Source organism: Podarcis muralis, chromosome 12 (genome assembly GCF_964188315.1).
Source record: "Podarcis muralis chromosome 12, rPodMur119.hap1.1, whole genome shotgun sequence".
Lineage (NCBI taxonomy): Eukaryota > Metazoa > Chordata > Lepidosauria > Squamata > Lacertidae > Podarcis > Podarcis muralis.
This window is the reverse complement of record NC_135666.1, coordinates 62788164-62800570: the sequence shown is the minus strand read 5'-3', so window position 1 is coordinate 62800570 and position 12407 is coordinate 62788164. Positions and strand designations below refer to the sequence as shown.

The window sequence follows — 12407 nt, the reverse complement described above, 5'->3', positions numbered from 1 at the left end:
GTTTCTGTTCTGGTTCTCATGAGCTCCATCTGGCCCCAAATGGAAGGGAGTAGCTTATACATGCCTTAAGCAGACTGCAATTAGATTTAATTGAAAATAATACTGTCATTAGGCTGTGTTTAGAAATAACTGAACCTAGTCCTATATTTCTCTTTATTGTGAGGTATCATATTTTAACTACAGTACAGCAAAAGTTCTTGGACACGGCTTCTGTCCAGTTCTGTTTTTGGGTTCAGGAGTAAGCTGTGTCCCCTCTGCTGAAATCTCTTTGCTGCCATGCAAATCCTGCCACGGCTCTCCTGGTAAAATCTCCTTGCATTGACCCCAAGAGCCCAATATACTTATTAATGTGCTGCTTCAGCAGCTGCATCATATCCAAGTGCAGGACTGGGAGGTTGTTTAGAAACCAGAACTAATTTTAGACTCATATTCTGGAATTTATTTATGTATTTCAAAATAACATTTTCCAGAGTATAATGCACTCTAATTATAGCCTGCAATAGCAAATAGCTCCTTATGCTGCACTCCTCAGGTAATGCATCTGAAGGAATTAGCTCATTATGCTAACTGGGATAAAGCCAGAGGAGATTATAAACTCTCTATAGAGCATGTCTTGAAAGGAATAGAAAAAGCAATGCAGTTGAGAAGTGAAGTGCCTATCTGCTCCCCACATAAAAATCCACTTTGGATTTGGATTTTAATTATGATAAAATATGAGGTATAATACAGGTTTCTTGTTAAAGCTCTTTATTCAGATTTGAAAGCCATGTGGGGGGAAATTCCCTTTGATGTCAGGCTTCTTTGAGGTGTATCTTTTTAGAAAATATTTTTGTTATTTGCAGACACACATACAGTTGTGGCGTCCACTCTACTACTTTTCTCTGCTTATCTGTCTCTAGAGGTTTGCTTACCCCCTTTTAGGGGTGCAGCTGGTTTGCGGGACAGACAGTGCCCCCCTCCCAATGATGTAGAGCTGTGTGGCAGGGTCTCATCCCTGCCAGAGTGTGAGCTTTGGCTTGCGCTCCTGGCTTGAAATCCTGCTCTGCGCAGCCTGCCAAATTGGCCAATGTCAGGCTGGCACAAAGGTTGGGGGGGGGCGCTAGAGGAAATAATCAGGCTTCCCTCAAATTTGCTCCCAGGGCATTTAAAGCAGCCCATGCCAGCCTTCGACACCCAGCTCTTCTTCGCTGGATTAACCCACCCACCCACTCCTGTAATTTTGCATTTACTCATTGAATTGACCTTTCTATGGCTGTGGTGGTCACCATATTTTCGGGGCCTGGCCTGGTAGGAATTTGCCTATCAGGCAAATTGGCTATGAGCTGGGTGTTTTGCCTACCTTGTAGCAATTGTCACAACTTTGGCAGTTTAGGCATTGGGTAACCTTAGCGTTGGTTGGAGAGGGGGTTGTACTCTCACTTTCCCCTCCAGAAATAGGGTATCCTGTTAAAGGGATCCATGGTGGAGTTGCTTCTGTCCATTTGCCCAGATGGGGGGCTTGGATCTCAATGCTCCTAGAGGTGGCAATCCCCCTATCTGATGTAAGTCATAGGAATCTCCACTGCCGGGTTCACTCTGATGTCATTTTCAGTAAGCCAAGAAATTAGAATGCTCACCCAATGTGTGTGCCAAACCACTTCATCCGCAGTCAGTTAAGTTGCAGCCTGATACATTCTTGGTGGCGGCGACGGGGGAGGGATGACACTATGAAAAATGCACAATGTAAAAACGCAGGTCCCAGACTCTCCAAGTGGCCTGGGGGGAGTGGTGTGAGAAGGATTCTATGCGCCTTTTGATCTCAGCCTCCTCACACAACCCCAGCCCCCAAGCCATTTCGTGACACTGGGATCAGCTTGGGGCTGGTGTGTGGTGTCCCTTCAGTGGCAGGGGCTGGGCTGGCACATGGTGGGCTCCTTTTGCCCCCTGCACCTTGGGTATGGTTAAAGCATGCTCTGCCACTGCCCACATGCAATCACTGGAATCTCCAGTGAAAAGGGCTAGCAATGGCTGGGGAAACTCCTGGGAACCTGACAAAGTGCCATCAGTTGAGGAAGACAAGAGTGAACTGGATGGAGCAGTGATCTGACCCAGCAGCAAGACAGATCTACTGCAAAATAATACTGTGAAAATAAACTGGATTTTAGTCAGAATGGTGATTGATAGTGATATGTAAGAGTGTCTGAATTATATCTCTTTTGTCCCCTTCTTTTCTCTTACAGCTTGTGGCCAATGCTATCCTTTTTGTCAGTGTAAATTTGTATGGGGTCTTTGTGAGGATTTTGACAGAGAGGGCACAAAGAAAGGCATTCCTTCAGGCCAGGAACTGCATAGAGGACAGGCTGAAGCTGGAGGATGAAAATGAAAAACAGGTCAGTTGAAATGTGTTTTTGTTTCCCCCCTTGTCTTTCTTTGGCATCACATTGGCATATATCCTGTAGGACAAGAGTCTGATCTGTAAGGAAAAGCATCTAATTGCAAAGTGTATTTTCATTTGCAGAGCGCAGTTGCCCCACTCTTTGTTATCAACAATGAAAACACAGCAGGCATATTTAGCATAAGCTCCAGATAAAGCAGAGAAATGGGAGAATCTTCTGTTGGCCTCAAGTAAGATAACACTTAACCCAAAATGCAAATTATATTTTAATTTGTAAATTGGATTTCAGAGTCATGCTTCTTCTTTCCTTCTCTTTACTAGCATTGGTGTGTGTGTGTGTGTGTGTGTGTATATATATATATATATATATTGGTGGGGAGAATACTTTCAGCGGATGCTATTATGAATGAATAGTCTTGAAGCTGGTTAATTTGCAAACAAGATTGTTCAGGTAAAGCTGCAGACGAGATAACTTTAGATTATCTGTTAGTGGACCTGTTAATAGTCCACTTACTCCTTAGCCATTTGCAGCTTGAAATTTAGGCAAAGACTCTTGAGTTCCACACCACATGGAGAGAGGGGTGTTGTTAGGGGTGTTATAGGAAAATCCCTGGGCTCACTTGGATTGCCAAACAAAGACACCAGCCAAGAATAGAGGAGCAAAACAGCAGCCAGTAGGTCTGATCTTTATTCAAAAGACTGCAACAGGACTTCCACCCACCACATGGAAAGGATGTCTCCTTTTATAAGTTCCCCCTTTTACCCACAATCCCCTAGGTGAAGCATCATGCATATATCACAAATACATCATAGTTATGTCACAATCTGGAAGGGGTTTCCAGCAGAAACCTGAGCAACAGGTTTGCCCCCATATTTTCCTTGACCTCCACCTCACGCCCATTAAGTAAAACAAAAGGTATGTACATGCTCCTGTTCTCCCGGTCATGTTAAGTACGCTCTTTTGTTCTGACTGAGTTCCCAACCCATTTTGGCTGGGTTCACCATTGTCTTTGAGATGGCCACTTGTCTGACATTCTGGGGCCAGGATGCCAGCAATTAACATCTAGGAAAGGAGCTGCTGAGTATGTGGTCTCAGGCTTCAGGGATTATGGCTGACCCTGCCCACGTCCCAGGCTCCCCCCTTCGTAGCCGTTTCCTTCCTGAACAGAACAAAGTTGGAACATCGAAGATCCTATACTGGAGCAATTTTATATGACTTTGTAAAGTTTTCCCATTGAGCCATCACATAGATACATTTATCAGTGAATTGTTACATTTGATAATGTGTAGTGGAGGCCCTTTGAATAGAGATGGGGGAGGGGACTTTGTGATGAAGTGCTTTGTGGGGACATCTGCAGGAGTGATTTGTTGATTTCGGTAGTCATGGTGTGTGTGTATGATGTCCGCTGGAGTGGCAACCCCCCCCCCCAACCTTTCCATAAATTCTGGTAACAGGGGTAATATAGTTCAGAAGCAATAGAGGCAGGTGTGGGTTAAAAATGGGTGACAACTGCTCTTGGTTACATCTTACCAGAGTTTGACATGGCATTGTGTGGAGATCTGATCATCAGCCATTGTGCAAGATCCCCAGTAGACTATTAATCCTGCCTGGTGCCTCTGCTACCCGCAATGAAAGCATTGGCAATTTAATGCATTTATTTTATTTTTTAATATTTGATCTTTATTGATTTTATACAGTGAATCACAGTTATAGCTCTCCATTAGTAGTATACTTGGGGGGCGGGGGGAGAAGAGAAAGAAAGAAAGAAAGAAAGAAAGAAAGAAAGAAAGAAAGAAAGAAAGAAAGAAAGAAAGAAAATAAGGTTTTCCCATATTGAGGCTTCCCTCCTCCCCAACCTAGGTTCTCTGTGTAACTATATCAACTGTGTATTGAACAGCATCTATTTTACAATTATCCAATGCTTCTAAGAGTTATTTCACATTGCAGAAGTCATTCAAAGCCCGCCAAAGATTTTACATGCTTACAGTGATCTTTTACATATTGTCTATATTTATCCCATTCTCTATTGAATTTTTAATCTAACTTTCCCTGTTAATCTTGCCATTTCAGTGTACTTAAATAATTTTGTATGCCATTTCATTTTTGTCGGTTTTGTCCTTTCCAACCTTGGGCTAACAACATTTTCACTACTGCGGTTGCATACATGAATAATCTCCTTAAGTCTTTTGGTAACTCTACACCTATGATCCCGAGGTGAAAGGCTTCCGGTTATTTGGGAAAGTTTAATTTAAACATTTTTTTTTAGCTTGTTATAGATCATTTCCCAAAATTCCTTTATCTTTTTGCATTTTCACCACAAATGATACATAGTTCCTTCTATTTCTTTTCATTTCCAACACAAGTTGGAGCTGGTTCTGTACATTTTCGCTAGCTTACTGGGTGTCAAGTACCAGCAATAGAGCATCTTCATGTAGTTTTCTTTCAAAGTGTAACACGCAGTAAAAATTAAGTCCTCTCTCCAGAGTTTTTCCCAGGCTGACCTTTGAATGTTATACCCAAAATCTTTGGCCCATTGAATCATCACTGATTTTACTTCTTCGTCTTTCACCGACCAATCTAGCAAGATCCTATACATTTTGGAAAGTAGTTCCCCCTTACTTGGTGCTATGGTAAAATCTGGGTGCGAGGCTGCTCTGCCACCCAGCTCGTCGGACTAAGTCCGCGGGTCCCTGCGGAGGAAAATGAGCTCAGCCGGAGACAGGAGCAAACTGCAGAAGATCCAAGTTTATTGCGCAACAGGTTCAAGGCGAGATTGAACAGCGAGAAAGGGGTGACATGAACTTTTGAAACTTCCCTCCATGTCCCAGAATACAGTGCAAAATACATCCCAGTTACATCATGAATACATTAAGGAGAGGTTGGGTTACACAGATTACAGCATGAATACATTAAGGAGAGGTTGGGTTACACAGATTACAGCATGAATACATTAAGGAGAGGTTGGGTTACACCGGATTAACATATGGAGGAGGGAGGGGGGAATGTGCAGAGCTGGAGATATGTGCAGATAAGCACTTCCTGAGTACCGGTGATGAGAAGTCAATGGTCCATGTATGCATATTCTGTCACCTGGCATTGCCCGGAGGAAAGGCTTGGCAGAGTGATTTGACAGGATTAGGGTCTTGACACCTTACCTGAGGGATTATGGAGGACAGGGGAGGTGTTATGGAGTCCTAGAGAAATTGAGCAAATTGGCACGTTGATTTTCTATGAATTTTATAGATTTTAGTCCCTTTTGACATTGACAATTGGAAATAAATGGATATATTGTAGCGAAGAAGAAGGTGAAGAAGACATGCCCCCCCCCCTTCCGTATCACTTGGTATTAACTCCTCAAATCTCGATAACTTAGTGGGGAAGTCTTTTTAAAAAATCTGCTTTGAATATATCATTCAACTGGTGATATTGTAACCAGTCAGTTAAACAGTTTCTTACCCCCCCTCCATTTTAACTGGTCCTCTTCCTTAAGAAGTCCTTTATAAATTGCCCAGTCTTTGCTCATGTTCATTTTCTTTACTGAAATTGCCTCAAGCGGTGATAGCCACCAGGGCCTTTTTTGTTCTAGCAAATTCTTATATTTATTCTATACCATGTATAACAACAACAACAACAACAACAACAACAACACATGATTCAGGAACCCTCTGTGTACTTTGGCTTTTTTGTACCATAAGTACATGTGCCAACCGAATCTGTTGTGAAACCCTCTAAATCTAGCATATCTGTGTTTTGTAAAAGTATCCATTCCCTGATCCAGCAGAGGCAGGATGCCTCGTAATATAGTATTAGATCTGGTAGTGAGAAGCCACCCCTATCTTTAATTTCTGTTAGTAATTTTTGTTTAATTCTAGGTCCGTCCATCCCCACCAAATAAACTTTGAAATGTCTCTTTGCCAATCTTTGAAGGGACCCGCCCCACTGATCACTGGAACTGATTGAAACAAAAACAACATCATTGGTAGCACATTCATTTTTATCATAGAGATCCTCCCCCAGAATGATAGATTCATTCTGCCCCAGATCTCCAGATTTCTTTTTATTTATTTATGTCGTTAGGTAAAAAAAGGTAAAGGGACCCCTGACCATTAGGTCCAGTCGTGGCCGACTCTGGGGTTGCGGCACTCATCTCGCTTTATTGGCCGAGGGAGCCGGTGTACAGCTTCCAGATCATGTGGCCAGCATGTCTTTAAATAAGTTAATATTTTTCACTGTAATCCATACTCCTAAATATTTGACTTTTTTACTTATTGTCATACCAGTAATTCTTTGTAGCTCATTTTTATCTTGTTCTACCATATTTTTCACCAACAAGTTGGTTTTATTTTTGTTGAGTTTGAAACCTGCCACCTGACCAAATGCCATAGTCTGGAGTTGGCAAACTTTCCTTTGGACTTTCTGTTGTTATTATAAGATCATCCACAAATGCTTTTAGTTTAAAAGATTTATTTCCTACCCTTATACCCTCTGCTCTTATTTTCCTTGTCAGGGTTTCCAAGACCAGTATAAATAGTAATGGGGACAGTGGGCATCCCTGCCTCATTCCCTTCATTATTTTACAATTTTCTGTTATATCATTATTTATAATCAGTTTTGATTGCTGTTCAGAGTAAATTGTGTTTATACCTCTCTGAACGTCTCCTTCAAACCCATTAACTCTGGTGTGTTTTTTAAACGCATTTATTAGGGTGTATGAGGAAGGCAAAAAGTTCACAGCACCATTAACATATGTTTTCTTCCCAGAAGTTAACTTCCATGTAGAGCAGTGATGAGCACATCATAGGGAGAGTGGTGCAATGAAAATCCTCCTGACCCTCCTTGCTGCTGTCTAGCATTCTGGGCTGCCCAGAGAAAGTTCTCTCTGGGAACAGGCCAGGCTATGGCACAGGCAGCATCTCCTGACGTGGGCACACCAGTGCCTGGGCTGGCCAGCTCCCTCGCCCACTGCCACATGGGGAATACAAAGTGGGCACCCCTGTGGATGTCAGGGAACCATGAACAGACAAAAGAGGGAGAACAGGGAAAGCAGATATATGTAGTGTCCGGGTGTACATAGATTTTGTTATAAAGGTTATTCTTATCAGGCATACAAAGCATTGAAACTCCACGAGAGACAGAAAGCTGTGATCATGTGTAACTAGATTCTGCATAGTGATGATGAACGGGACTTCCCTTTGTGACTGTGATTGCATGGCAACTTCCCCCCGGCCCTCAATCAAGGGTACCATCTCAATAGCTACATGCAGTGAGGTTTTGTTCGTGATGCTGTGAACCCTTGTATATTTTTCGCCCTAGTCAAGTGTCAGTCTAACAGATGCTAAGCAGAATTAAAATTCTTTCAGAAACAGAAACACAAGAAATGTGTAGCTTGTACAAACTAATAGATTCGAAAACAGGGGTCTGAAGCCCCTACACACAACATCCAAGTTTTCTTAGATATCCCCAGTGGCAACTCCCTTGTGCCACCTGTGAAATGGCCAAACTATTTAGCAGTTCACCCCACTCAAAATCTAATACGTAATTTAGAGGTTCAATGCTGGTAGTTAATATTGAGGGAGTGAAAGATGTAAGGAAATGCACTCGTCGTCTTCTTTGGCAATCACTCATAGCCGAGTAAGATTGTCTTCCATGAACACAGTCTTAATGGTGTATCCGTAGGTAACTGTGGAAGCCAATTCTGGATCCACACATCCTTCCACAATGGAGACATAGATTTCTGGGCGGGAGTTGATCACGGTGGGGATTTGCCAAACTGCCTTCCTCTTAGCTCATGTCTCCCTTTCTTCCTGAGTTTGTGCTTCTTCAAAGTCCATGACACCTTGGGTAAAGGCTGTTCTCCAACTGGAGCGCTCGCAGCCTGCCAGGGAAGAGCCAGAACACGCTGCTTCATCAGGAGAGGGTCCTGAGCAGGAACTGTCAGGAGAGGAAGACAGGGAAATGATGCATGAAACAGAACAGGGGGCAAGAGTATTCAGGTGGAGCAGGGGTCAGGTGGAGCAGGGGGTCAGAGATGATGAAGAGCCCTATAACCCACCAGAGCCGAGAGAAGGAAGTTCAGACTCAGAAAGGGGGGGAGCATTCACATCGGCACACACAAAGAGGGAAATGAAACGTAAAGATCAAAGACGTCTTGTGAGGTTTCTACACCTACTTTGTTTGCGCCAGAATTGAAAGAAGCCACTCCCCAAATCTGACTCGACAGGTTCAGATGCATTATTTTGAACTGTAACTATTCTTTAAGTATATATGTAATAAAGACTGTAAATATCACGCTGAGTGTACTGGAGTGTTACTGTGAAGAGGGAACACCACCTTGACACAGGCCAATGTTTCCCAGTTATCAGTGGTTATACTACATTTTTAAAGATTTGCCTTGAGAGAGTTTTAAACCTCTTTTCTTGTCCACCAGTATTTCACCAGTATTTAAGTTTGGAATAGAGTAGTTGCTTTGGAAGATGATAATCACATGATCAGTCCAACAAAGTTGAAGAATCATTGCTTCAACACTAGCAATCTTTGTTTCTTCCAGTACACTGACATTAGTTCACTTGTCTTCCAAAGTAATATGTTAATTTTTTTTGAGACACTGTTGATGGAATCTTTCAAGGAGTTGGAGATGGTTCTTATAAGTGGTCCATCTTGCACAAGCATAGAGTAAAGTTGGTAGTATGATAGCTAGGTAAACAAGCACACATGGATATTGAACACAGTTGCAGAATTGTGCCCACTGGCTACAGTTCTGTACAAAGCTCAAGGAGACATAACTATGCAGGATAGCAAACCCAGCCTGCCAGCTAAGTGCATTTGTCAGGCCTCTCCATGCATGTCCATGCAACAATCTGATTGCTGCGACAGCAGCTGAGTGAGTCGGAGACCAGATGGTGTGCCACCATGCCTAGGATTCAGCTTTCATTATTCCATGGGAAGGGCAATTTTTCTGACATTTCCTGAAGCCTGTTCAGACATTATTCAACCAGCAGATCATCCTAAGGGAGAGATTGTGATTGATTTTGTCCCGATTCTTCTCCTCCCATGGAAAAAGGTGAATATATTTATTTTAAATATGTTATCTCACATTCCTCTGAAGAATGTCTGCTTACCCAGAAACAGAGTGGGCAGCTGTTGCGACCCTTCATGCTGGGCCCCTCACCCTTGGAAGCAACATCAGGGATAGGCGGCCGGCCGTGGGAAATTCCCAGGCTGGCTGCTGGAGATTGGCGGGCTTTCCCGCTATTGGTTTATTTGAATCCTGGCCAATCCTGCTGAGTCAGGGGCTGTGAGGGGTATACACACAATGCCTAAGCCAAATCCAACCTACATCTGGAATGAATAAAGTTGTGCCAATTTTAAATCCCATAATGTTGTCTTGTCCAGTTTGTTCCTCTTCTTGGCCCAGACCTTGCTCCAGGGGTGGTGGTGGGGTGGCACTGTGAGGGAGTCTGTAATAAAATTCTCTTTCAATATGTCACCCTTTCTGTTTCATGATGAATGAAGTGGATAGTGAAGCAAGAGCACAACCTGCTCTTCCTCCCTCTTTGGGACGGACAATTTTGAGGATGGGGGAATCATATCAGAACAAGATACTAGTGTATGTTAAAACATTTTTCTGCATTCAAATGCTATATGATGAAGTTTGCTCATTTCTGCAAAATCTCACAAAAGGTTATTTGGGCTCTGGAATGCAATAATTTTAACCTGTAGCACCAAACTTATTGTACATAATCGACATCTGGTGCTGATCTGCCTTAATGGCTGCCACTCCCACATTAGCGGAGATTGTTTGCAAATGATAAACAAGGATGATTTGAGGATAATTGTCCTTGCAAACTCCCCCCAGGGCCCGGGGCGGGGGAGTGAGCTTCACTCGCAGATCGTCTTGATACAGTGGTACCTCAGGTTACAGATGCTTCAGGTTACATACACTTCAGGTTACAGACTCTGCTAACCCAGAAATAGTACTTCGGGTTAAGAACTTCAGGATGAGAACAGAAATTGTGTTCTGGCGGCGCGGCGGCAGCAGGAGGCCCCATTAGCTAAAGTGGTGCTTCAGGTTAAGAACAGTTTCAGGTTAAGAACAGACCCCCAAAACAAATTAAATATGTAACTAGAGGTACCACTGTACCTGACTTTCACTCCTATATGAAAGGAGACACTTTGCCTTTCAGTAATCCTCCGATGCACCCATCAAGATACAGAGGCTCTTTTGTTTATTAGGATGAAATTGGCTCTAATTTACAGACATGTGCAGGATGGATGGGACAAGATTACAAACTGCCAAGTGAATCTGCTACTGAGTCGCAACGTTTTGAACTGGAAAGATTTCTTTCATAGAAAAATATGGTATATGAGGGGGGAGGGGAGCATTTACCCTTTCTTTATATACACCATGTTTGCTACATAAATGATTCTGCAAACCTCCCCCTGAATGCCAACAAACTGATAAAAAGCAAGAGGAGAAAAAGGACAACGGGATTATATTTATGGGTTAATATGAAAATAGAACTGTGTGAGAACATTGAAATGATTTAAAGCACCGAACTTCCACTTATTGCAATTTGGACTATGGGCTTTGAAGATCGGCCATAGCTCTGGGAGGATGCCAGATCCTTAGTGATTTAAGGGTTGGAGGAGAAGTAGAAACTGGAAAATTGCCCGGAGCTATGGAGGGGAAGCCAGATTACTCCTTATCTATACTCAAAGAAACAAAGATGGCAAGTGACACAGCTGAAATTACATGGGAACAGAGCAAAAAGCAGAAGTAGAGATTCTGCATAGGACATGATCAGAACAGCAAAAATGAAGAAACAAATGGAAAAATAAACTTATCACACAGGGAATTTATAGGATATAGAACTCCTTCGGGGGAAATAAAATTTATTAAATGTGTTAATACGAATGGAAGTCGAGAACTCTGTAGCTGTTGATAAGAAACCAAGATCAGGACTGAATGTAATCAAGATTTCGGAAGCAGGAAGACTTCTGATGACATTAGAACAAGCATAGCCTTTAAAATGTTCACTTTGTGAGGCAGAGGACGCAGCTGTATCTCTTTTAAAAATATTGAAACTTCATTTTACAAAACAATAAAAAACAAACTAATCTAAATAAAAAATTTAAAAAAGAAAAGATAAAGATAAACAGGAAAAAATTACAAAGTCCTCTATCAGAGGTAGAACTGAACCCCTTTCTCACATGAAAGCTTTCCTTTCTTCTCCCAGACTCCCACTCTTTTCCTGCCTCTTACACCCCTTTCACATTCCATCCATCCCCTTTCTGTGTGTACCCTCATTAACCCAGAGGAATACAAAACAGAAGCAAGAGTAAAGGGGATGGAGAGAAGAATAAAGAAAAGAGAAGACACAAGAAATAAAGATAATAAAAAATAAAAAGACATTCAGGGCTGTTATGCTGTGTCTGGGCATGATGGCAGTTCCTCACTCCAAGATGTTCCCTGCATCTGAAAACGTCTACTCTTTGGTGTGAGGAGCAGCTTCCTTCAGAGCATTTGAGGTTGATCCTTTGATCTCCCTATCTTCAAAGAGAGCGTAATAACCAAGATTTACATTTTGGCTGTCATTAATAACAGCATAATTATTATGGAGTATTGTCAGTCGACAACTAGCCAGCTATCTTTCCTCTCAGAAATCCAGAACGCAGCTGTAGCTTCAAATAATATTCTCTTTCTCTCTCCAAGTTCAAATTTGGTAAATTATTGTTCTTTAGAATTTCATTATACTCTTTATGGAGATTGTTGTGGTACCCAATATTTGTGGTTAATTTTGATACCTGCATTTAGAGAACTAAGTTGTATGGAGAACTAAGTTGTTCACAAGTTGAGTTGTTTTAATAAGGTCTAGTGAAAGGCCTGTGCAATTCTATTGGTCAGAAGAAAGACTGCAGTGGAGGAAGACTGTGTCACTTTGTAGGTTTTTTGGCAGGGGGATCCTTGGACAAGATGCTCTCACTAGACCCCTTCCTTCCCTGATTGTGACCACTTCTTCCTCATCATTGCAG

General features: G+C 42.3%; 1 protein-coding gene across 2 annotated transcripts in view; it reads left to right on the top strand.

The window, feature by feature from the left end:
• The window catches only part of ADCY1 (adenylate cyclase 1), a 221327-nt gene that overhangs the window by 93375 nt on the left and 115545 nt on the right, over positions 1 to 12407 (top strand). For both annotated transcript variants that reach the window (XR_003709045.2, XM_028749778.2), the window contains exon 2: positions 2220 to 2369. Coding sequence is in view for 1 of the 2 variants with exons in the window: in XM_028749778.2 (XP_028605611.2) it covers positions 2220 to 2369 (150 nt within the window). In the remaining variant the exon portion in view is untranslated. The remainder of the gene's footprint in view (positions 1 to 2219; positions 2370 to 12407) is intronic.